This window comes from Ornithodoros turicata, chromosome 10 (assembly GCF_037126465.1).
Source record: "Ornithodoros turicata isolate Travis chromosome 10, ASM3712646v1, whole genome shotgun sequence".
Lineage (NCBI taxonomy): Eukaryota > Metazoa > Arthropoda > Arachnida > Ixodida > Argasidae > Ornithodoros > Ornithodoros turicata.
This window is the reverse complement of record NC_088210.1, coordinates 26,059,562-26,085,361: the sequence shown is the minus strand read 5'-3', so window position 1 is coordinate 26,085,361 and position 25,800 is coordinate 26,059,562. Positions and strand designations below refer to the sequence as shown.

Sequence of the window (25,800 nt, the reverse complement as noted above, 5' to 3'; positions counted from 1 at the left end):
GTCTTCAGATTAAGGAAGAGATGCTTTAAAGTTTATTTATTATATATCCACCACTGCAGGTTGCTTAGCGATGAGAAATGACATTGTGCATTACTCCCGTAATTATCAGGGACAGAAGGCAGTCTGCAGTTGACTTTAGATACACTCACCAGTTGGAGGCTGAACCATGAGGTCCCCTAACCATGACTTCAAGAGCTTCTCCCTGCTCAGCTAGCGTAAGCATTCCTTCCAAGACTCCACTGCAGAATTTGCTGCCTCTTAACCATTGGTAGAGGTCCACGTCAGGGTCGGCGTGCTCCATCGAAGCTCTCCGCAGCTGAACCTAAGTAATAAGCTAAAACTGATGTTTCTTTCCAAAATAGTGCCACTAACAAGGGTGAGCATCCAGGTAATGTCACTGGGTGTACATATGATGTAGGGAACAGTTTTAGAAGATCGAGAAAACTAGAAACTCGTAAGGGATATGCTTTGTTGATAAACAATGTCTGACAGAACATCAAACAGCTGTTTGTAAAACCTGGGAATAAATAACGTTGAGGATGTGCCTTTGAACAATTAATTGTTGGACCTTGAGAGACAAGCACATTTACACAGCAATTTGTTATGCAATGATCAAGTCAAACTAACATGCATGTTGATAGAAGCAAAGCGATGTATTATATCGGCTAGGCTGTGCCTAGGATCGGGATGCCCTTGCTGACAACATATGCCTTCACATGCTGAACAGGAATTTTATGTCGAACCAGTAGTGTATTTCACCAATACAAAAACATGTATCCTGGTTCTGGTCCATCTTTGGATTACAATGGTGTATGCCAAATTATTGTTGTTTTGTGCATCAACGCAGGAGGCACAAAAGAAAAATGGATTACATAAAATAGTTTCATATGTTCTGGTTCCTCAAGTACTTCAAAAAATCTTGCATACTGCATTTGGTTGAAAGCAAATGCCAAATGATGACTGCAGCCGACTGATTTTTTCAGACTCGTTTGATACGTCGGACTTCCGCAGGGAATCGAAGACTGAAGGCCCGATATTCTGTACTAAAATGCTTGCGGACAAGCACTGATGCGACTGATTTCAGTACGACAGCTACAGCGGCAACTTCAAGACTGCCAATTTCGATTGTTCTTTTGGACTGGATTTGTAATTTGAATCCTAGGCGAGACTGCTCTAAAACTTCCGAACTGTATCGCTAGGTGGCGGCGGCGAGCGTGAGTGGACAAGTGCGCACCATGACTTTCGGCGTTGACGCGCTGCCACTTTTCAGGGTCGGGATGCTAGTCAAGTTTCTGTTTAGGCACGCTGTCGCTGTTCTCAAATGTGTATGACAAACAAATAACGCTCGCACAAATGAAAGAGGATATCAACCCACGTAAGCTCCACATGCGGCAGGGCATAATTACAGACTTGTTTACTGCAGTTGAGGTGAAATAAAGTATAATTTAGTGAAATCAAACAACTCAGGAAAAAAGTACGTGGCGACGCCAGGACTGAAACCTGGACCCTCCCAATTTGTTTACGTAATTAATTATTAGAATATTAAAACTTATTAAAAACGTATTAAAATATTTGTGATTTTACGTAATGAAACCCTCCTGATTTCTGGTCGGGGATGCTACCGTTACACCACGACCACAGGACTTTCTTCGGCCTGCCTCGGCTAAATCTCGTTGTTTACGCTTAATTTAGTTATCATCCGATTTTTCAGACTACTGTATTATTCTGACTTCTTTCCGATCGTCCCCAAGACCGAAAAAATTGGTCGGCTGCTGTATCGCAAAAAATCGACACAAGCGTGTAATGTTCCTGCAAAAATTACATCCTTCAACGTGAAACTTCCAAAAGGAAAGAAAGACACAATATGCCTGAAGGGCTCCAAAATTTTGTTCAAAAAGCCCTCAAGTTCCACCTGGATTCTTGCATAAACAAAAACAACAACAACGTATATTTCTGCACAGAGTAAAGTTTCACAGAATAAGACCTTACTTGTATCCTGGGGAAGATGCTGGCCAACATATGAGGAAAGTCGTCAAATGGGAGCACATGCACACCACAATAAACTCCGTTGATGTAACGAGGATCTGTCTTGTCCCACAGGCCATCTAAGGTTTCCACAAAGTTGTAGCATGGGAACTCATACTCCACATCTCCATCATTATCACATTGGGTACACATCTTGAGATTTTCTAGAACCTGTAAAGGAGAGAGACGATGCATACTTGGGGTAGTTTGTATCATTCCAAAAGTATTATTCTATAAATCAGGCATTTGGTAGAGTTCACATGCAACACTCACAACTGACTAGGATATGATTGTGACAATTTTTTGGCGTATTAGTACATTAACATCCACACAGTAATGCATACTGCATCATAACCTATTAAAAATAGTTTGCCTTCGTGACGTTCTATGAATGCCCGTTGTTTGATTGCCACAACCCTTTATATACAATCACATCTGTGGTCCTTTTTACCTGAAGCACATCAACCGAGTCTGTCTCTGGAAATTTCAACTGGAAGTCTTCCACAGTATAGCACCCAGTGACACGAGCTTGTTCGAGCTGCTCTTGAGACAGCAGCTCACCAATAACTGAGCCACAAAGCCATTTTGGATTAAGCACCACCATATCCTCATTCCCTGCCTTGATATACAGCACCTGCAAGAGTAACAACTTTCTGCTCTCAAAATTCATACATGTCCCCCATGATAGCTTGATTGCAACCCTCTTTTCGGTAATTCGATAGGACACTGCGAATCACGTCACCCTTGCAGCAAATTATGTGCGTATATTTAGTGCTACATTGGTTTCAAAGAATTATCAAGCTCTCTGTGAGTACCTAAATTGTAGCCGCATGAACACCATGAAGGGCACAATACAAGACACGCAAATTAAGGGAGTACGTTGGAGTGTCAAGCGTACCTCTCCCATGAGCTGAAGCTGGTGGATGAGTTCACGCATATGTTCCTCTCCAGCTAGAGGATTAACCTGAATATGCACCATGTCCATGAACTGCCGCCAAGTCAGAACAGGAAAGGAGGGTGATGACTTGCGCCAGTTCGGAAGGTGGAGCACCATAGATTCCAGAAACCCCGTACTCTTTGGAAGGCACTAAAGCAAGTGAACATTGATCAATATTCCCTCGTAAATTAATGTGTGTTTGTCAGAATTAGACTACAGTATAATGGGTACAAAGGTGTGTCACATTCTCTGTCCCCATAATACACTAGACTACATTAGACACTAGACTTGCAGGCATATCCGTGTAAGAGTAACAAACGAGAAAACATTGTACTGAGTGTAATGACCTTTTAGCAATCTTTTGCAACGTGAGCTCCAGGTATGGTGCTTCAAATGTCACTAACATATCATCTTCACTAATACAATGCTCTGTTGGATCATATCATGTCCAGATCTGTGAATCGTATGTCTTCTTTGACTTTGTGTTACATCTCTATTCAGTTGATGCTCCTGTGCATCTTCTGGCCATGAGCATGACTGTAAACTAGGGGTGTGCGAATATTCGAGTTCTCGAATTCGAATCGAATATCATTCACTCGAAGTATTCGATTCGTGAATCGAATACCCAATATTTGGTTTCCCGAATATTCGACTATTTGCCGAATATGAAAGACACCTCCCGAAAGTGGGCTTCACCTGATGCTTCCCTGCATGAGGCGAAGCCTGCTTTACAAAACTGAAGCCTGCTTTACGAAATTGCCAGTGCTGCAGGAACAACACTGACGAATTGTAGTTTAGCTTAAGATAACTTCCAAATTTATTGCGCATACTTCACCCGAGGAAAGGGTAGCGTCCCATCCGTGTGCAAGTTAAGACTCTTAATAATAAAGTCATGTAACATTAAAGAGTAGGGGCTTCCCACAGAAGAATTACATGTGTCTCTTGCGGCAGTCAATGCCAGAAAAATTACAATAAAGCCATGGGCTAGAAATTGCAAACTTTTAGTGCTAAAAGCATGTATCGTAAGCTTTGCATGGCTATTCGATATTCGATTCGGTATTCTATATTTTTTTCCTCCATTAGATACGATATTCGATTCGACTTCAAATATTCTGATTCGCACATCCCTACTGTAAACAGTCGTCAGTGTATAACCCCAGTAAACCACGAATATCCAGGGGATATCCGGGATAGGTCCTGAACATTCCATATGTCCAGATATCCAAATATCCACTGCGGTATATTCCATGGACGTCCCTGGGACGTCTGTGGTTTATTGGGACAGATTTTTTGTGTGTGTGTGCAACCGAACTGCATAAAAGGCACAGAACATGAGATTCCTCACCGGAATTATTCTTGCTCTGAGGTTTGACAGATACTGTTTCAGAGATTTCATTGCCGGGGAACCCACAACATTGGCATCCAGCACAAAGACTGATTCGTGCAAGTCAAACACATGCTGAAACCTCTTGCGCACAGCAGCAAGCACAGCATTAGCATCAGATTCTGCAGCGTTAGATTGCTGCGGATGTTCCCCGTTTTGGTTCCGATTTGGAGTCGGGCCGTTCAGGATGTCAGCATGTGTCGCAACTAGGGCCACCTTCAGTGGAACGGCACTCTTTCCTCCAAGACCTTCGAAAAGAAATAGCAAGAAATAAGAGTGTTGCGAGGGACAATATGTATGACTTCATGTGTGCCATATGAAACCTATCTCCACAACAAATATTATGCATAGACATGTGGTTGATTGAAGTGCAATCTCTGAAGACAAGAGAACATATGGAGTACAAGGAAGAGCAGAACACAACTCACTAACCTAGGGGCTCAACTGGTGGTGACCTGGCCTGCAGGCATGAAAGCCAGAAGCACACTTGTTTCACAGAGACATCCAGTGGGTCCGTCACACGAAAGACCACGATGTGCATGCAGTGAGCATTCCCAACAAAGTGGTCATACAGCAGCAGGTATGGTTCATGACCAGAGAATTCCCAAAGGCTTAGATCACCTACTCCAGAAACGGTCACCTGAAAAAATAGAGAGTTTCGCTAGTCAGTGTCTACGTATTGGAAGAAAAACAAAGCTGAATTATGAAACACAAGGAACAGACAACAAAAGATCTTTCAGCACACTTTATGGAACTGCACCTCTTTTCTGTCGTTACTCCTGGGCAGGATACATGTCACAATGTAATACGTGTGGACGTACAGGGTGTCTTAAAAAGGACTTTATAGCTTTTTAGGCATATAGAAATGCAATCAGAAGACTCATGATATTGGTCAGGTGTCATTCTGTAGCAAATCACACACAACTGCACATGCAAACTATACGTACACTACTGCTACTAATATACACATAAACTACAACTACACATGCAAAAACGAGACAAGTATTGTGAATAAATTTCTATATGCTTACAAAGCTGTAAAGTCCTTATCACATCCTGTATATTGTGGGCCTTGTGTTTTCGGGTTTGATGTTATTTGAAAATTGGGGGCAAAAATTGATTTTTATTTCAGGAGCTGTAAAAATGGGTGATATCGGGCGGAAAAGCAGATTTTAGGGCGGAGAATAAAATTTTAAAGAGTACTTCTCGCATTTTAGATGAACACGAGGTGCAGAACGGCTGTGCTGAATGTGCAATACTTAGCGATCTCCAGTACGTATTTGTGGCTGAACGGGCAGTTTGCAGAGTTAGTTTTTCAGGGTTTTTTTTTTTTAGTATTCCCCGAAGTGACGATGATGCAAGAAGGGTGTAAAAACAGGTTTTTACGTGTATATTCCGCATGAAAGTTACACACCTGCTGAACATCAATTCCTCGTGTGTAGTTTGCATTTGTTGTGGTAAATGAAACGGGCGAGACGTCTTGCATAGCAGGCCGTTTGGCAGGGCGGGGAGTTGTAAGTGCTTTGTCGAGCTCGTTGGAATTGTGAGAGTCATTCATGTCAATCGTCCTGATGTTGTTCTCACTGTCGGTGTCGACAATAAACTCGTCCATTCCGGGTGTACTCGAACGACTGCTGTGTGCCACAGAACCTGGAAGACAAAATGCGCGAAGTGATGGAGGGATGCTACAATGTTATATAATGTGAATTTAAATACTATATCTATGCTGCAAATGTCGAATTCCTACCTGGCCTCTGCTTGGGTGATGTTGGAGAGCTTTTGGATCTTCGAAACCAACTGCTGAAGTACCCACACTTAAGAGACTCTAACAGTGATGTCTTGCCCGCCCCACTGTGACCGAAAACTTTCAGCTTGATACGGGACAAAGGTTGCGTTCCTGGTATCATTTGGGTTATGTACTCCTCTTTGAGCTGCTCCTATCCAAGAAAACATCAAATCAGCAGCCATACAAAGAAGACATTGTACTCCTCAATGCGCACTATGGCGACCGCTTAAGATACGAGGAGCACCTCTTAGATGGCTTGGCAAGGAACCTACATTTCTTAACCTGTTCAACAGATCGCCAATGTGACTGTGTCCTTGAGCAAGAGCAGTTATCTCAGCTGGAATGCCATCCTGTAAACGCAGAGAAAAGATGCCAGCAAAGTTTTCCGGGTTAATCTATTGTCTTTCATGTGGCATACAAAACACCATACCTTGTTCTTTTGGTCTACAGTACATCCAGCAAGGCATAAACAACGAACCACTTCTGTATGCCCATTTTTGGCGGCCAGATGGAGGGGATACAACCCGGCCTTGAGAATCACAGATTGTAGCATGTACTTCCAAATATACAAGCTCTCAAGTTAGCTCATGCAATGTCACTTACTTTGTTTGGCACATCTACTTTGCAACCAAACGCACAAAGCGTTTGGGCCAATGGCAACAGTCCGTCACGGGCAGCCACGTGGATTGGCGCCTCACCGTGCTGATAGGGAAATGGAATTTGATTAAGCGATCGGTACTCCTTTTTAGAGCACTTTCTCACTATCACAAAGCTCTTTCTAGACAAACAGGAAAAATTACCTGGAAACATACTGTCTCTTTATAATCAAGGATGCAAAAAGGCAAAGATAGCAAACGTGTATAAGATTTGAAGATAAAGCTTACATTGTCTATAATGTCTGTCTGGCACCCATTATGTAGGAGAAGTAAGGCGATTGGAACATGATGCCTTCTGAGTGCTAGATGGAGTGCAGTACACCCATGCTGCAATATCAAATTACATTATGTTAAGTAAACATTTGTTTACTGGCAAACAGCATGTATGCCTAATGAGTGACGCACATGTAATACAAACACAAGTGGTCACAAAGTTTGAAACATGTGGTATGTTACAGCAAAATGTAGTTGGTACGTTTGTAGTTCAATAACAAGGTGCCTGCACTAGCTATGGACAGAATTTTATAAAATAGGCAACATGATTTTTTTTTCTATTTTGATCACAAAAAAATGACAATAATTCTAGGTCAATTGGGCCAGCTTATGGCCCCACTTGCAACCACCTGGGGAGTTGTACTAATTGATTTTGACTAATTAACTTTTTAGTAATGAAAAAGAGAAGTTTCTATGTTGCCGCTTTCTTTTCTTTTCTTTTCTTTTCTTTTTTTGCAGCATCAAAATGCTATCCTACCTTCCCTCTCTTACAGGCTGAGGAATATATTGAACACAGTAAAGAGTGTACTCAATTTCACACCAGCCTCAACAAATTTTGAATAATAATATATAGTTACTGGCAAAGAAATTGCAAAATATTCATATTCTCAGTAGAAAATTGGGTCCTTAGCCCTTTGTTAGTCTCTTCTCCAAACATTATCCAGATTGATTTTCCACTATAGGTTACCTTATCTGGAACATCTGGATCAGCTCCAGCCTCTAAGATGCAACGAACGCTCTCTATGTGACCTCGAGCAGAAGCTGTATGAAGAGCAGTCTCACCTTCCTAAAAAAAGGCAAATATGTGGCCGACACATATGAACACTGCATGAACTGTGTCCGACACAGCGTGGCAGAAAATGAACACAGCTATGTACGTTATTCTCAAAACTAATCGAGCTGTGTTTTCAGCTCCAAGAACGTGATGAATAGATTAAAGGGGCACATAACAGGTCGACGAACATTTTCTAATTATTATGCTAAATGAAAGAACGTTGCTCACGATATCCAGACGTGAAATTCTTTTGCTTCTAGTGAGCGTCTTTAACACGAAACAATGCCATTCAAAGAGCTTAATTCGCGCGAGTCCCTCCTTATCCTTGGAACCGGGTCACGTCACCATATTCCAACGTATAGCGCAACACTGAATTCTAGGTGCTGGAGGTGGTTGAGATTTCGCTCTCCTAGCCAATGACGGACCACACTGAGACAAGCTACAGCTCGCGAGGGAACCGGTTGTGGACACATCGCGGTGACCTCGCGGAGCAATGCAGCACTGAAAACATAGTGCGCACGTGAAATGGAATATTGAGGGTTTTTGGTACAGTTTGAACTGGTTATCTTGGATTTGACAAGTGGGAATATGTTTAGAATCGACCTCACTTCTCAATATTATTTCATTTCATTTAGTTTATTTATTTCATTCATATGTAACAATAATTCATACGTATTACAACAAAATTAATGTATAAGCGTCCCGCATTCTAAACGGCCGATGAAGTGCGACATCAAAATGGCTTGTCGCTATTGTCACCAGGACATTGCAGGGCGGGGGCATGAGGGCGAAAGAGTGCAGTGAATATTCAGTCGGTTTAGAGCCGTTATTTACTTTTTTTGCGACAACGATTTTTTGAAAATGTTCACCGTCAGCAACATATCACGATGCATTTTTTAAAAAAGTGCCCCTCGTATACCTGTTTATTGCCCCTTTAAGTAAAATTCCTGTAAGTGCACAATTTCTACCTTATTCCTGAGATGAGTGTGCGAGCCCGCCTCACACAGGACGTGCATTATGGTGGGGAACCCGTGCCAGGCCGCTATGTGCAGTGCCGTGTCACCGTGCTGTGGCAGCAAAAAAATGTGAAGTGCTTGAGTTCATGACACCCTAAATGGTAGGAGGAACAACAACAATGTGCCTCTATAACACTCCTTACCTCGTCTGTCATGTTGACATTTGCGCCAAATGAACAGAGCAACTTGACTGCGGGTCTATGGCCATAGCGCGCTGCTACATGAAGAGCCGTCTCTCCGATTTTATTCTGACAGTCGACCGAGACTCCGTGCTCCCAGAGGTACTGAATAATGTCCGTGTGACCCTGTCGTGCTGCCCAATATATGGCACTGTCCCCGTGCTGCAAAATAAATTGAATTTAATAAAATAAAGCATACAGAGGCGTCCATGTTCGACGCAGTCAACAATGAAATAGGAAAAATTTACTATAAATTTACTTTGATTTACAACAACTTCAACTTTGATATCCTACAGTCACTACTCTCCTGCATAATAACACGCAGTGATGGGCAGTAGTTCAATTACATGTAGTTGAATTACTAGTTAAATTACTTTTCGAGTAGTTACTTGGTAATTATAACTACTCTGTCATATGTAGTTGCAGGTTGGTAGTTAAATTACATTTTTTTGTAGTTAACTACTGTAGTTTAACTACGAAGCCGCGCCCGCGACCTCGTGGTGATCGCGCGAAGCCGTAGCAGACGCCTTAGCCCGAGGCACCCGCTTGGTCGCGGCCGGAGGCAATCCAATCCAAGTATTAGCGTTCTGGGTTGCAGCGAGCATGCGTTCGTTGTTGTTGCAGCATGTTTCACGTTCTTCTTCTTGTCGGCGTTATTGCCTGTGTCACTGTCGGGATGGACTCCTTCGTGATTGAGTACTGCTACAAGAATGTTAAGGTCAAGGAGGGAAGCGCAAACTTCACTGCAGAGTGCCGGTTTTGCCCCTGTCGTACGTTGTCCGGCAGCGTGAGAAGTTCCAGTAACTTCTTGAAACACGTGCGGGTGAGTAAATTCACTTGCGTTAATAAATGATCTGTGTATTCAAGTGCTTTGCTATAGAACGCATTACGAATGTACATCGAATTAAATTATTACTTCAACCGATATTGCTGTCTATTATTACTTATTAGTGACACCTTTATTGTTCTTACAGCCATTTTCCACAAAGTAGTTGGAAAAGTAATTGAAACTACTTTGTAGTAGTTACAAATATAGTTTAATTACTTTTTGCAAGATGTAGTTAATTAGTAATTCCAATTACTTTTAAGGGAAGTAGTTAGTAGTTGTAGTTAAACTACCTCATGAGTAGTTACTGCCCATCACTGATAACACGTACGACACACAATATATCATAATCTGTACGTGTTTAATGTGCCCGGATGCCTCGGGAAGATTTTCTATCACCTCTTTGGCAGTTGCGATAAATATGTTATATCAGTACGAGACGGCCAGCCATAGCCAGCACGGTACGGCTACTTGAATATTGCGGCATTGCATTAAAACCTGCACATAGCTCACAAGTCGACATCAACTCAGACTCACGCTACAGCCTCAGCTTAGTGCATGCTACACCCAAGTAAACAAGATATCTTACAGAATCTGTAAGCTTGAGGTTTGCTCCTTTGGAATGCAACAGTTTGAGTATTGACATTTGACCCAGGCCACAGGCAACGTGGACAGCTGTTTCTCCATGCTGAAAAAAAAAAAAAAATGGCAATATAGTGTTCATACTTTGAAAATTCCTGCTGTGAGATGAGTATACCTTATTGCTTTGATTGGGGTTGATATTGGACATTGAGAAGAGTTCTTCCAGACCAGCCAAGTTACCTTCCTCCACAGCACAAAAGAGGGCAGCAACCACAAAGTTCTCGTCTTGCTGGAAAGACACAATGACGCGCTTTTGAGAACACTGCAGAGGAACAGTGTGGAGGCAGACAAACACAGCCAGGTGGCCAGGACCCAGGTTTCTGGACATCCGAACCCCCTGCCCCACCAATCTGCCCGAGCTTAATTAGTACATTCACCACGTAGAAACGTCCAAGCTCTACACTAAGAATGCCGTCCCCAAAATGTGGCAAAAAAATAAAAATGAACAGCAATACAAATATAGGTTCTTCCAGATTGCTTTCCCCTTTGTTTTTTAATTTGATTTTTATTTATTTTTATTTGTTATTGTTATTATTATTATTATTCATTTTTATTTGACTTTTTATTTATTTTATTTTATTTTATTTTTTCGTGGAATTACCATGAAGGAGCGCGTGACCCACTTACAAAAAAAAAACGATGTACTAAATTCAGCTCAGAATGCTTTGGTTCCCAGAAACAGTGTAATCACAGTTGAAAGTTTGCCTGCACTCAACCAAACGTGTACCACGCATAATAGATTTCGATACATAGAGACCACTGCAGCTCTGTTCCCCGGAACGCTTTCCACAGCCGCGCTGCAGAAGAATGCATCCAATATCTAGTAAAACCTCAAGGTGCTTACCGAAAAAAACAGATGCGCCGCACAAGGACGGGCTATGGACTGAGTAACCACCCTATACACCCCATTTGCGTCTCTAACCTTCCTCCGGGATCCCAGTTAGTATCGCTGTGGCGTAACTCCGAGAACCCGCGTAGTATATACGCAACTCGAGATCACCCGGCCCCGCCCAGCGAACTCCCGGGATCCCGATCAATGAAAGAGTCACGTGGTCGTGTTATGAGGTTATATAGTGCTTTCCCCACGCCTTCTCCGGGTCAGAAAGAGGCAAACCGAGGTTTGTAGGTCTCGTCAAATATTTTCATTGCTTGCGCGGTTTTGCAGGAACAGATTGCCCGCGAACGCGGATGATTTCAATAACAATAAGGTACCCGCACGATAGCTGTGAAGAGAATTTTATAAAATAGGGAGATGTTTTTGTTTGTTTGTTTTGTTTCTGTTTCGATTACAAAAAAAGAAAAGAAACTATATATATATTCTAGGTCAAGTGGGCCGTCTTATGGTCACACTCGCAAGTACGTGGGGCGTTGTCCTAACTGATCCTGACCAACGCGCTCTTTAATAGCTTTGAATGCTTTAATGCGTTAAATGCTTTGACTGCCAGATGGCAGTTAGCATTATGAATAAATAAAATAAAATAAATAATGGAAGAGAGAAGTTCGGCGCAGTCACAACATTTGTTCTTTTGATGCGCTGATGTTGTTGCCGTTTTCAGAAGAAGGATAGAGCCAATATATACAACCAGAGCAAATAAATCTGTAAAGCAAAGTAGATTCTGAGGTCATTTTCGTCGCTCCCCCAAAAGCGCGGTTTCTCCCTTTCTCTCAATCGCGCGAGAGAAAGGGCAGTATGCTCTTCTTCACCTTTCAGCCAATTTCCTTCAGAAATCAGGGCCCCGGACTCGGTTGTTCGCAATCAAATACCTTCTCATGCAGAGCTCTCCCTTTCCATGCCCCAAACAAAGCCCACGATTCTTTCTTTCTTTCTTTTTTTTTTTTTTTTTTAATATCAAGTATGCACTTAATCGCACGCGAGATCTTCGACTAAAACAGAAATGAGAGAAGAATGTGTTATGTGCCATTTCGTCATGTGATGAGAAAAAGTCCCACTTTTAAGAAAAATCCGCCAACCCTGCAAGCTATACCGAGGATTTCGCACCCTTCTCTCTCATGCTGCCATTTCCCGTACCGCTAAAATCTCCCACTGCGAAAATTTTTATCTTTTCATTACTGCTGGTGTGAAACAGGCCCCGCGATGTGCCCCTTGCCTCAGGCCCCGCACACCCCTAGCACCGGCCCTGCTCACAGTCCATGTCAAAGTCCCAGTCATAGTCCGGTCTTGTGCGACCACGCGGATCGGATGTTAGTCTTCATGGCAAGCTATTTACGTTGGCGTATCTGTAATCTGTGAGAATGTTTCCCACGGTTTTTACAGCTTTTTTTTCTCTGCCCTCCTCCCCTATTTGTTCGTCTATATGTGTATATAGGTCCATGTATACGTAAAATGGCATAATCTGTATAACTTGCTTTATGTTATTGTTATATCTATCCTATTCGGTGTATTATTTGTAAACGTATATTTAATTTCAATAAATGAAATCAGATCAATGTGGATCGGATGCAGATATGACAACTCATATTCCTGCGCGTTCTCCTAATCGTCTCCTCCCTCGAGATTCCCCCCTGTAGCCGCCTTAGTCACAGCTGGCGACAATAACCACGGGAACATAAAAACAAGCTCACATTGTCATGCTAATCTTCCGCCTTACCCAGTCTTACCGTCACGTAGGTATCGCGCAACACATCTACATAAAGGACCACAGGCAAGGCCGGGAGGGACACTCATAACATCCACTTGCTCATCGCTTTGAGTGGTCTAAAAAGCATACATTAGACGGAGGAAAATTTTCTGTTCCGCCATCAAAGAGCATTGTTACGTTAATTGGGAAGCAGCCAAGTGTCACGAAATGAAAGGAGACTTCTCTTCCTGCCGGACGACCACAGCATAGACTGCGATAAGGGACGTCAGAAAGTCGTAACATATACTATAGAAAGGCATTGCTCAGGTTTTATAATGACACTCCTCGTTATTTTACCCAGAACCATCGAAACAATGGTGGCGTGACGCATCTTCAACATGGATGGGGATAGGATGCGTCAACTCCACTGCCGACTAGCAGTGCAGCGGTATGTCATGGAAGCACATTGTGCAGGACTACAATGGTATCAACGAGGTATCGAGGCAAACAATCGTCTATTGCCATGTCCCTTGACGGGTCACCGCTGACAATGTAGGCTGGCAATGGCTTCCATGCTTTGAAGGATTCAGCACAGACGAGAATCGCGGTAAAAAGTAATGTGTACGCACATTTTCTCATCGTCTGTCTCAAGATTACTGTATTCTCTCTTCTTGCCCATTTCGCTTTTCAGTAAAGCTGCCTCAATGGATCCCACACCGCTGCTTTCCCCGAACCACAGCTGTGACATAATTCTACTTATCTACCAGACATCAGCAGGTACCAACACCCTCAATTCTGAGTGTAACTGAATTGAATTCATGGAGAATTCAATGCAAAATAATAATAATAATAACAATAAACAAGAAAGCCTGACGAAACCCCATATCTCTCGCATTTGAAACGGTTATGATATATTACAATCACACACGATACAGTATTATACACGACTGTTGGAAAATATATTACAAACAACACTAAAAACAGTTTCTCGATGGCACTATTTGTTATGCCAAGGACGTTTATCTTGTTGGATGCTGTGTCGTTTAACAAGCTAGGTAGTCGACAAGCAACTGGTTGAAACCCATAACCCGTTCAACAGGAAGGTACATATCTTGAAAGGGGTATGTGTATTTTGTGCTCATGTTATGTTGCAAAGAAATAATTTCTTCACGTCTTCATATGAAGCTGTAATAAACGATTAAATAAATTTCACATCCAAGAAAAGTATACTGGGCTTGGCCCGCAAGACTCAAACCTGCTATGACCTGACGCTTTTATCCATAACGTGAACTTCAGACTGGTTTGCTTTCGTTCCCATGATATAATGTGCAAGAACAACGATGAGAACAAAATAAGCTATTACACAATGTAAGTTTGACAGAATATACCTATACATCTAAATAGTATACCAGACATGCCCTGCACAATTTTGCCTAGGCTTCCCGTTCGGTCATTTTAATTATAGAGTTCAATAAACCAAGATAACGAAGCGATACTACATAGGCAACGTCCCCCATTGTATGCGATCACTGCGGTGATGATGTACACCGTACACGTCCTTCCGTAGGTTTTCGCAATCCGAAAACGACTGTTGCTTGCATAGCCGGAAGGTCGTCGTTTCCAAGCAGGCCATATACCGGCTGGCCTACTTCGCAGACCCTTTCACCTCTTGGCCATTGTCTCCATTAGACCATTAGCGTGTCTTCCGGTCCACCGCAACCAATCGAAATGGTGTACCGGGATGATTCGGTCATGACTGCGTCGCCGATTCCACAGGACCATTTTCTTCCGACCGCGGGGCGGCGTTGATGGCCACCTTACCGCACTTGCCGTCACTAAAGGCGCACTGCACTGCAACCGCCGTATTGTTAGCTGAATGTGGTCTTCTCGGCCCTCATGCGCTGCGGTTTTTCGTTCTCTGATTCTTGGATCATTGCAGTCGCCGAATAAGAGTTCACTGGGTCACCAAAGCACCAACCCGATAAGCCAGACCTTTCTGTCCTCTTGGTGTGCATATAAGATATATTTGAATCACCCCAGGTCATAGTCACGATTTGTTTGTTGTTGTTGTCGAACGACCGGCGTTAGTGCAGCAGAGTAGTAAGCAAACGTTATCGCACATTTTTCTGCGCTAATAGCAAAATTTTACACACAAACAATAACAATAATAAGCCAGAAATTCGAGCTTCTGTAAAATAGCTATCCTGCCCCTTTTTATTATCACACGGTGCAGTGTACAACGCAGTTGCAGAAAGCACGAAATTACATTTACTTCACAAGATGCATTGTTTCTTGATGCAAAACAAGCAAGACATTAAATATAGAAGCATGGACCATTGAGCTAGTTGGCAGATGGCTTTTGAAGGACTTGGCGCAGGACACAAGACACGGAAGACATAGAGAGGACACATGGTACTCCCAACTAAACAGGGCGGACACGTTTTCTCCAAGCTCAGGGACATGCTGCCAACGTTTGCTATGTTGTCTCTCATGTGTGTGTGTGTGCGTGTGTGTATGTCTCATCTTTTTCATCGCCATCCCACTCTGCGGCATGGTATCGCAATTGCTGCGGCGAAACGTACACCTCGTCGCATCGTCATTCGTGTATAGTTGTTGTTGCCAACTTGAAACCTACACCGGCTCGCTTGCATATATTGCTTTTATGTTCAACGATCATTAAAGAGTATACTATAGAAACAGAACTTGACCGCATAGCACGCTGTGCGCCAACCATTGCCACGAATGATAGGGTTATCACTTCTGATTCGAGGAGAGAGTGGGGCGTACACCTTTTTGTGGCAATTTGGGTACATGGTAATTGCCACAAAAAGGCGTACGTCTGCCTGCCTCCCCCTCTCCTCGAATCTCAAAAGTGATAACCATATCGTTCGCGACAATGATTGGCGCACTACGTGCTATGCGGTGAAGTTCTGTTTTTAGAGTGATAGTTGTAGTAAGCGCAGGCGCTTGTCAGTCTATTCGCTGCGAGATCGACCTATAGGGGGCAACACCGTCACCTTTCTAGTGTGGATAACACGCCGTCCGACGTGTGGAGTTGACGGTTCTTTTCCGTAATTCTCGTGTATATTCACCGGAAGATCACTTGTGCCGCGATGGTACGATACTGTTCGGTTCCCCCAATGCTACACCTACACTCTTAAAAATGAACTTCACCGCATAGCACGCTCCTAGTCAACCATTATCTCGAATGATATCGTTATCTGCCCTGATTTGTTGAAAACGGGGGGCGTACGCCATTTCTGTGACACTTATGCTGTTCATAATTGTCACAAAAAAGGCGTACGCCCCCTGTTTTCAACAAATCAGGGCAGATAACGATATCATTCAAGATGATGGTTGGCTAGGAGCGTGCTATGCGGTGAGGTTCATTTCTAAGAGTGTACTGCACTGACGCGGAAAATAAACGTGTAAAAGCAGACGACGCGAGGAAGCTACCCACACAACGGTAGTTCGTCGTTTCCCCGCAGCGCGCCGACACCGTTCGATCTCTTCTCTGTCTCGCGTATGCAGCGTTCCTTGCGCTGAGACCGCCGAGGGAAGACTCGTTTTCGGAACCCCACAAATAAAACGTCGAAGAGACGCGTGACGCCCGTTTTGTGAACGTGGAACGGACCCGCCGTATCTCCCAGTGAAGCTGCGGGAAAACTCGAGCAAACCGCGCCCTGCGCGAGAAATGCACCATTAGTGATGGACTGCTGGCATCGTGGGCGCGCTTCTTTGCGATTCGACACGGTTCGAATCACGGCAGAAGAAGAGCACTCGACGGAGCCCACACGGATTCGCACCAGGCGGAAGTGCTCGCTCCAAATGCGGCTCTCTCCTTGGAAGATGTCATAAGTGCATGGCTCTTGGCCATTTAATGCACATAAGCCTGTCTGGGACGTTTTATTATTATTATTATTATTATTTCACAGCCGGTAAAAGGACACCGGTGAGTTCTATCTGGGCTTGAGTGGGCTCGAAGAAGCTTCTAGTATTTGTAGAACGGTGCTTGAAATAGAGGCTTCCGTGCGTACACGTATAGCGGAATGTAAGAACAAAATTATTCCGTAAATTGTGTATGTAATGGCGCCTCTACGTTGCGGCAAGGTAGCGTAAAAGGCAGTAGCAGCTTACAGGTACGCTAAGAGGCAACATGCGTTTGATAAGACCCAATTCAAGGCGGAAAATATCGCGTAATAATTGCGCGACGAGATATTCGTAGTGCTCTTAGGTGTATATGACTGAACGCTTATCCTGTTGCTTCCTCGAGTATTTTCACACCCGTAAGGTCGATTTTATGATCATTTCCTCGGTCGTACACCCCGGAGCATCTGATAACGGAAGTACCTGGTGAACGTGTACTCCAGGAAGCGGCTACTTTATACTTCGTTATCTTTATCGCTCATTACACCATACAGATCTACATCATCCCTTTACATAAAGGTCTAAGACTAATATTAATGCATGGTCTTGACGATATGAGAGATGATATAGCTGGTGTACCTCGAAACAAAGTGATCGAAATCCCCGCTGCAAAATAAACTACGGGAAATAAACGTTATTTGTCTATAAAATGCACAGTCGCGCGCGGGAAACTGCCAACAGCGAACTTAGACTAACCTTGACATCCAAATGCAAACACCGAACTTGAACTAACCTAATAATAAACTAACCAAAGTGGTGTTCCGTCATGTCTGCCCTGCTAAGCCTAAGCCTTGTTTCAAGAACGGGAATTTCCAGATCGGGGATTTCCCAACCGGGAATATCGAGGTCCACCCGATATAGCTACAGCAAACCAGACGCAGCGTTCACCAGATAGGTTCGAAACGATTTATGCTATACAGCGGACGATACAGGCCTACTGGACGATCTGTCAGCCTTTGCCCTGTACATATACGGGTGGTGGTCGTTGAGACCCTCTACAAGACCATAGCGTATTAGTCCGCATTGGCTCTATTAGCTTGTGGAGATCCTGTGAGAAATCTTCGCCTGTCCTGTATGAGTCGACTGAAACTCCATCGTTCCGCAGCCCGACTCTGTGAAAATTCCCTCGTGACTGTTTAGTACTGTTCTGGTGCTCCTATTCTATTAACTTGACCAATGTAATAGTTGCACTGATAGACGTTCTCCGTCACCTGTCATCTGTCTTGGCGGTAGCGGCGTGCTCCTATAAGTTTATGTGGGTTCTTAAACATGATCCAGAAGCACGATGATTACATCCAAATGACCGTGCAGTTTGCTGTGCAGTAAAATCCCCCATTAACCCCCCCCCCCCTCATGATTATGAAAGTTTTCGTGGCCCCTATAGGCTGAGAACCATAAACTGAACTTCGTCACTATATGGCCTGGTGTCATTGGATCCTACACAGTGAAAGTTGGTCTAAATATAGGTAGACCCTTCACACACTTTCCAAAAATAGAGGAAATCGAGACCCGAGGTACATCGTATATTGAAATCTTTTCAAGCTGTTTTCGTAACCGCGCAGTCTTCCGCACTGACACCGTTGACAGGCAATATAGCGTATGTATACAGCACAATCTACCGACGGCCTTCGGAAATTGACAGTTCCGCATTTTTTTCCGGAAGGAGCCTTCGAAAGAACCTTGGAGCGTTTCTTACACCATGAGTGATGAACGAGCCACGTCAGATATTCCTGCCCATACCGGCGGTGAATAAAGACGCGATAGTGAACCGGTGTTTGACATGATCCACAGTTGAAGGCTTCCCTGCAGGCAAACAGGAACGTCTTGACATATAGTATGATTCTATCGCTAGCCAGCGTTGCCGTGATGATGGGATGCTTATCCTCCTGCGACCCCATGTACATTTCTACCAGATTCTTTTTTTTTTTTTCTTTCTTTATTTCAGTGGTGTTCTGAAGCTGAGGGAACCACAAGAGAACATTTTTTGCGCAATTGCAGTACTTATGTCACAAATTGACGTTCATTTTCGTGGACTTTGGACCAAATTACTCTATCCTAACCAGGTTTCAAAGATGACCAGCATTTTTGAAGCCGGACCTTAGAGTGCCAAAGTCCGTCACAATGGACACAAATATTCGGCCTCTCCAGTTTTCGAAATGTAACACTGACGCAACCTATTTTTTTCCTTTCCCGGTGTGCCTGAGTCATTACTGCTTCCAATTTTACACAAAATTTGGTTCTCTGGGATATGCTGAATCGCCACAAATCAACTATAACGTTGCCTGATGTGCCCGTAAAACTGAGCGTGAAAATGACAGAGCAGAGCCATATTGTTTTCTGTTTTCATGTGTTCCACTCAGCCCTCACAGGTTGGACGACGGTCAATGCTATAGTCATGTCCACGGAAGGCCAATCTTCCACACTCTTCTTTCACGCATCTTGTGAGCGCATAAGCAACACCACATCAAAGCAAAGCCTGATCGCTTAAACAACGTGACGTATAACAAGCGTGCTTCCGCCGGCCCGATAGCTATGGATATACAAGCCACCACCAGCCGCATGGACTGTCGCTCGTAACCACAGAAAGCCTGTGCTTGAAATCGTATGTTGCGATTGGCTGAAATCTTGACGTTGTATATGTCTACGCGCGATGGAGTGAGATTATACCGGCTCGCGTTCGAATCCCGGTGCCGCCTGTGCTGTCTTCCTGTGTCTTTTGTTTTTTTGTCAGACGATCTCTGACATATGTCGGCACAGTTCCCTTAGAAGTCGGCCCAGGACGCTACTCATGACGTTGCCCACCTCTGTGAGGCCGACAACGGCGAGCTCCTTCAACATAACCATGCAGCACCCCCACCGATGAGGCATTACTATTTTTTTTAAGTTGCATGTTAGCACCGCGAAGCAACTGTGGCTATGAGAGGCGTACACATGTGGACAGATGGAGAGAGGACAGTAGGAAGGAGTGAGAAACAGGGGGGGGGGGGTAGTTTGCGTCCTGGGCCGACTTCTTCGAGAACTGAGCTGACATTCGTCTAGAAAGTCTTCAGAAAACCCAGTATGCCACGGGAGCTGGTCGATGAGGCATTCTGCAGGCCTTCTTATAATATGCGGCGTGGGCGTATGTCACCTTCAAGTATACACGGTGTCCAGCTCTGATATCAGTACGCTCATATCTTGTAAGCGCGTAGGTTTCCTAAAACGGCTTGGAACATCACATTTTCTTCGATATTTTAGACAACTATTTTGTCATTCAAGGATGGACAGCAAAGCCATGGAAGTTAGCACGCGCACAGTGTCCATAAACAAGAAAGAGACAGCGATCTATCGAGTAACGACGAGTAAGTGTGGTTCTCACCCGGCTCTGCCGTCGTTTTGGAGTGGAAGAACCCGGAAAGTTTACATCGTTACATGGGCGTCTCTCGCTGGCGAGCATCGAACCGTGCTCAACGCCGCGGAGTACGCGTTCACGTGGTTTATAAAAGCGTGGCGAAACGCAATCTCTACTGCTTTTCGCGGCGCTCCTTGTTCTCAAGGAACGATCCCAAGGATCCTTCTGCGGCGCATGCAGTTTCGCATGGCAGACACGGATTCGCACGCAGCGTCTTGTCATTCAGGCCGTCTTGTCATGTGTGCGGTCCAAGACACATTCAGATGAGTGACAAGATCAGAAGAGCGTGTTGGTTACATGCAAACGTCCGCTGCAGCCGGACGTTCCCAAGCAGCACAACATCTTGACCAAATATTGGAACGATGTTGGCAATACTGGCCTAATATTGGCCCAATATTAGACCGATGTTGGCAATACTGGCCCAATATCAACCTTGGTTCAATATTGGGCCAAGATGTTGTGCTGCTTGGGATGTCTCCGGTGTAGTCCGTCCTTCCGCCTTCTTGCGCTCTTGAAGTACTACGCATCCAGATGAGGTCACTGACGAAACAGACTATAGATACCCATGTGGTGTACCCATGGCCGGTAATCAGGAGGGTGCAGCTTAAATCCTTGTCGCTGGCACTTATTGGCTTTTTCTTGAACTGCTTGTAGACTTTCCCAAGCAGCAAAACATCTTTGCCCAATATTGGCAATACCGGCCCGAAATTGGTCCAACACTGGACCAATATTGGGTCAAGATGTTGTGTTGCTTGGGTAATACATGTTATACCAGCGACATGACCGAGTGTTGACACATCATTCTCTCTTTGATGGTAGCTCTTGCACTCCATGGGGGACTAAATGCACGAAAGCTTAACGCGAATTTTAGGGACTCTTTGCACTGCTGGAGAGTAAATGTCAGAGACTAAAATGGGAAGTAGTAATTGTAAGCTAGGGGGACAATAAGGTGTTAAATAATCCCCTGTTTACCTTACTTTCTCTCTCTCTCTTAAAGCGTAGGTGCTTCAACCATCCCATCAGTTCTTCTGTGCTATGTGAGGTTTTCCTTTGGCAGACTTTTTTTGACGGATGCCGGCACAGCGCCCTGTGAAGTCGGCCAAGGACGCATACTAACTTCCTCTGTCTCTGAGAGTATGGCATAGACGCGGGCGAGCTGGTGGATAAACTCCATAGCGTGACAAGCCTGAGTCTGAGCACAACTAGAGGGACGGGACAAACGCAGTGTATGTCACATAGAGTCTCTCTCTCTCTCCCTCTTGCTGTTCTCTCCCCACCTGTCCATGTCTGAATCTGCCCATCATAGCTGCAGCGGCATCGCGATGGCAACAGCGAACAAACAAAAACAAACAAACAAAAAGTGATATAGGCGCAAGGGAGACAGCTGTTGTGGACGGTTTGCAAGCCTCGAAGGCGAGTGACGCACCGTAAACGGGTGAGGGAAAAATATCCTCCGATAGATGCCCTGCGATGAGCCAGGTCTGAGAAGGCATTAAAAATGAAGAAAGTTGACAGGTACCTTCTTCACAAACGCTTAGTGGGTGGCCGCCCTCGAAGAGTTTGAGCTTCTGCAATGATGATGTCATGGAACAGGCTCCTACGAATGGTAGGCTGTAGATACGCCTTATGTGCATATTAGGAACTGCCTTAAGTGTTTGACGTCACGCTTGAACAATACTGTTTGTTAAATGCAATGAGGGCACAATCGTACCGATACCCATTCGTGGGCGCTATGTGAGTATCTCCAGGGATAACCAGAACATACTATCAGCGTGAGTGGGGGGGGGTTGCTTATTGGCAACTCTACACATATTACGGTCTAGCGGGTGCAGGGTCGTATGAGCTGATCACAAGGGTGCCCAACTGCATGACTCGGTTAATCTGCTCCGGAAGAACAGGACAGGTGACTCGTTCGTGTACACAAAATAGCGAACGTTAACAGCAAGACTTACGTGCGAATAAGGGAAGCTGGGCAATGGCATAGTACACATAGCCGCAGTCACGTGTCTCTGCCATGGTGCGGCAGATTGCGTTCCAGGAGCCTCGCTTAAGCCGACCCATCCAGAATTGAGATTCGTGTACACAGGATACATTGCAGCCACAGCTTGGTATGCCGTTGTCTTCAGCAGCGCACGACCATCGCACCATTGCAAGGCGACCGAACCAAACAAACAAACACCACGGCCCAGCAAGACAAGAGCCTTACACTGATCCGCAAAGATGACTCGAGGAGGTCACATCAAACGAACAGCGCATCAGACACTTCGGACGATCACGAAGCACAGAATGCCGAATGCGGCGAAACACGCCCATATCTGGCTACAATGGAAAACACAAAACACCCCCGGCAAAGCAAAATGCATCCGAAGCGAGCCGTAGTAGGATGAAGTATAGGAATGATGATGATGCTAATGTTTTTTTGACGCGGAGGAGGAAACGGGAGGAGGTCAGACAGACAACGGAGGTAGGGTGAGGAGGATGACGAAATAGGTTGCAAAGGCAGCACGCCGCTACCCACAATGCAACCGGCCGGAACGGGTTCTATTTGTACGCACAAAAAGTCAGATTAGGAACTCAATAAAGCCATACAGCCGAGCACAATCGCAGAGAGAAAAGCTCGTATGCGAGTGAGCGGCATAGAAAGTCCTGTCACTAAAGCATATCGCACAATGCATAAGTGACCCGGCGGAAGTGTGACATTGAGTCTAGACGAATAACTCAAGGACCCTGTGTATGAATGTATGAACTCCACTGGTATATGAATGCCAGAGCGGCACGCATGAACAGTGCAAGTGCTCATGCGGATATGATTTGATGACGTCAATGTAATAGCGTTCCCCGCGTCCTGGTTGAAAGAAAGAAGGTGATAGGAAACATGCAGGGTACATGGCACGGCGTAGAAACCACGGAGACTCAAGTTTGTACTCGATGGAAGTATAGGCACACAGTAACTTTTCTTACACTTCTCTAGTGTAAATGTCTCGACCCATCGTATACACCTTTGTGGTCTAAGTTTCACACCATACAGAATGGTGTTTTGTAAGGCACCCTGCAATGTGGTGTATTCTACGAAAAGCACCATTTCAAATTGTATATTCTACACAAGACACCATCCCACTTGAAACACTGTTTCAGATGGGCGTTCTGCAAACATCTTTCTCAACCCTGTCACTATACCTTTCTGTTGAGCCTGCTAAATAAAAGAGGACGCTTATGTACAAAAACAGCCCTTTCTAAAAACTGAAAAGTGCAACAAAAAAAAAAAGTGTGCACGGCAAAAAACACTCGTACTATGTATACGTTTCTCTCGTTTCAGGGTGCACCACTCATAAGGATTATTTCCGTTGGTGGGCACTAATAAATAAATAAATACGTGAAAAAGCAGCCACTTGCGTACTCTCTCAAATGGATAGTTATTATGCGAGTTGCGTCTCATCCCACTGCTGTATTTCTCCGTGACATGTCAGCGCCGATAATGATAATTTGATAATGATAATTTGATAACGATAATTTGTAACATTACACCGCGAGACAACTGTGACCATGAGGGCGGTGCAGACACAAGGGAAAGGGAACAAAGAAAATGGAAGCGTGAGACGTCTGCGCCCTCTCTTCAAATTCCTTTTTCTCTCTTTTGTCCGAAAGAAAACACAGCGTTGATTACAATTCAATACAAGATAGTCGCCTCATAAGCAACGTCAACCAATGGCCCGAAGACACGACTCGTGTGCATGACAACACTTTTTCTTTCCTTCTTTTTTCGCGTTCGACCTCTTCACAATGTGGCGGCTCGTCGCCTTCCATAATGTATCTTCTCGTCGGAAACAAAAGCGCCACTAACGGCGGTTTCTGGAAACAAAAGCAGTTCTGCGTCTTTTCGCACCGCAACAGCCGCGAAAGGCGCATGCCCTCCGCCGTGGGGGTGGGAAAGTAATAGAGCGTGAAAACAGATACACACAGAGCACAAAAGAAAAACTTACAAGGCAGGGGAAAAAAATTACATTTTAAAAAGGAATAACAACACCGAAGATGTGGGACTTTACGATTTACGACTTCGGTGATGCGTAACGCAATTAACGCAACTACTTTTTTACTTTTCTTTTTTCGGGTGAACGGCCCCTGACGAGATCGGCGCCTCGAGTGCACTTTGACGTCGACGTGGAAGAACGCATTTTTACGCGCAGAAGCTGATCACCTACGAAACATAGAAATAATGTATGACGGGCATAAATGTTAGATAATAATGTTTGCCTTCTAGGCTGTTAGGCTTCTAGTATATGTAGCGTTAGAGATCATCAACGCCGCGATATTTTTGTTTGCTCAGCGTTTCTGTGTTCCTCTGTTATTACTGCTTCCAGTGAAGTACGGAGCTAAAAAAAAATGATGTACATAAAATTTTTTTGCACTTTTCGTGGTTTAAATCTGTTGTCTTATATGGCATGGCACGCATCTTTGCAGTGATTACACCATACTCTGACACCTTATAATTGGTTTATTATACAACAAAGAAACACACAATTTCAAAAGGGCGTATTCCGTTCAAAACACTGTTTCACTTGGGTATTTTGCAAACATCGCTTTTGAAACTGTTATTACGTCTTTTACAAAAGTTCCCACATTATACAATGAAACATGTATAAAAACTTATTGCAAAGAATTAATCTATGCGAAACGCTTTTGTTGCGGCTGACTACATTCGATCCGAATGCCGGTCATGTGAAATCCCGAAGTAGTCACGGTGGACGTTTAAAAAGGCTCATTTGACGGTGTGTTGCTTTGGCGTAGAATGGCCCATTGAGAGCCGCTTGACCAGTTCCGAAACAGTCAAATTAATCAACCATGACCAAGACACGAACCAATAAACATACAAATCCCTCAAGAAGAACAAACACGTTAGGCAATAAACGTGGGTTAGTAGCCCACTTCCAACAGAGCTTAACACAGACACAGATGACGAAACTGGAGGTCAATTATATCTTTGGAGGAAAGCCGTAAGGAACGGTGTGTCAAGCCACGCCGTAGCCTAGACATTGAAGATGTGTCATCGTACGAGCATTAAATGTATTCCCAAAGGAGACGCCTACGCACCTTTCCTAAGCAAACGGACGACATTTGAGAGAGAGAGAGAGAGAGAAAAAACAGCAGACGTCGCGTGTGGGCAGCACAAGGGCAAGGTGAAATACTGTAGTGTCGACATCACTGAGACAATGTTGTCATTGACGTGCTTCATCAAAACAATGTTGCCAGAAGTTTACGGGGATGGCGTTATGATATATGGTTTACACAACAAAGACATACGCGGAAGATCGCCTATGGTATCTGCTTCAGCAACAGCTTTTACGTATTTAGCTAACTACGCTAATCCTAATAAATGCTGCACTTAAGAAAGTGCGAGATTTAAATA

The 25,800-nt window shown here is 44.3% G+C and overlaps 1 protein-coding gene across 3 annotated transcripts in view; it reads right to left on the bottom strand.

Annotated features, from left to right (window-relative positions):
- The window catches only part of LOC135371267 (death-associated protein kinase 1-like), a 47,801-nt gene that overhangs the window by 4,268 nt on the left and 17,733 nt on the right, over positions 1-25,800 (bottom strand). Inside the window, exons 1-18 of one of the 3 annotated variants that reach the window (XM_064605357.1) lie at positions 22,349-22,779; positions 10,615-10,728; positions 10,447-10,545; positions 8,996-9,193; positions 8,805-8,903; positions 7,750-7,848; positions 7,017-7,115; positions 6,736-6,834; positions 6,563-6,661; positions 6,405-6,482; positions 6,094-6,283; positions 5,761-5,996; positions 4,779-4,986; positions 4,308-4,594; positions 2,924-3,112; positions 2,477-2,659; positions 1,990-2,196; positions 150-322 (exon numbers count right to left, since the gene is read on the bottom strand). In XM_064605357.1, coding sequence (XP_064461427.1) covers positions 150-322; positions 1,990-2,196; positions 2,477-2,659; positions 2,924-3,112; positions 4,308-4,594; positions 4,779-4,986; positions 5,761-5,996; positions 6,094-6,283; positions 6,405-6,482; positions 6,563-6,661; positions 6,736-6,834; positions 7,017-7,115; positions 7,750-7,848; positions 8,805-8,903; positions 8,996-9,193; positions 10,447-10,545; positions 10,615-10,728; positions 22,349-22,489 — 2,798 coding nt within the window. In that variant the 5' untranslated portion in view covers positions 22,490-22,779. Of the gene's footprint in view, positions 1-149; positions 323-1,989; positions 2,197-2,476; positions 2,660-2,923; positions 3,113-4,307; positions 4,595-4,778; positions 4,987-5,760; positions 5,997-6,093; positions 6,284-6,404; positions 6,483-6,562; positions 6,662-6,735; positions 6,835-7,016; positions 7,116-7,749; positions 7,849-8,804; positions 8,904-8,995; positions 9,194-10,446; positions 10,546-10,614; positions 10,729-22,348; positions 22,780-25,800 lie in introns of those variants that run through there. The other 2 variants (XM_064605358.1, XM_064605359.1) reach the window with 2 other exon arrangements.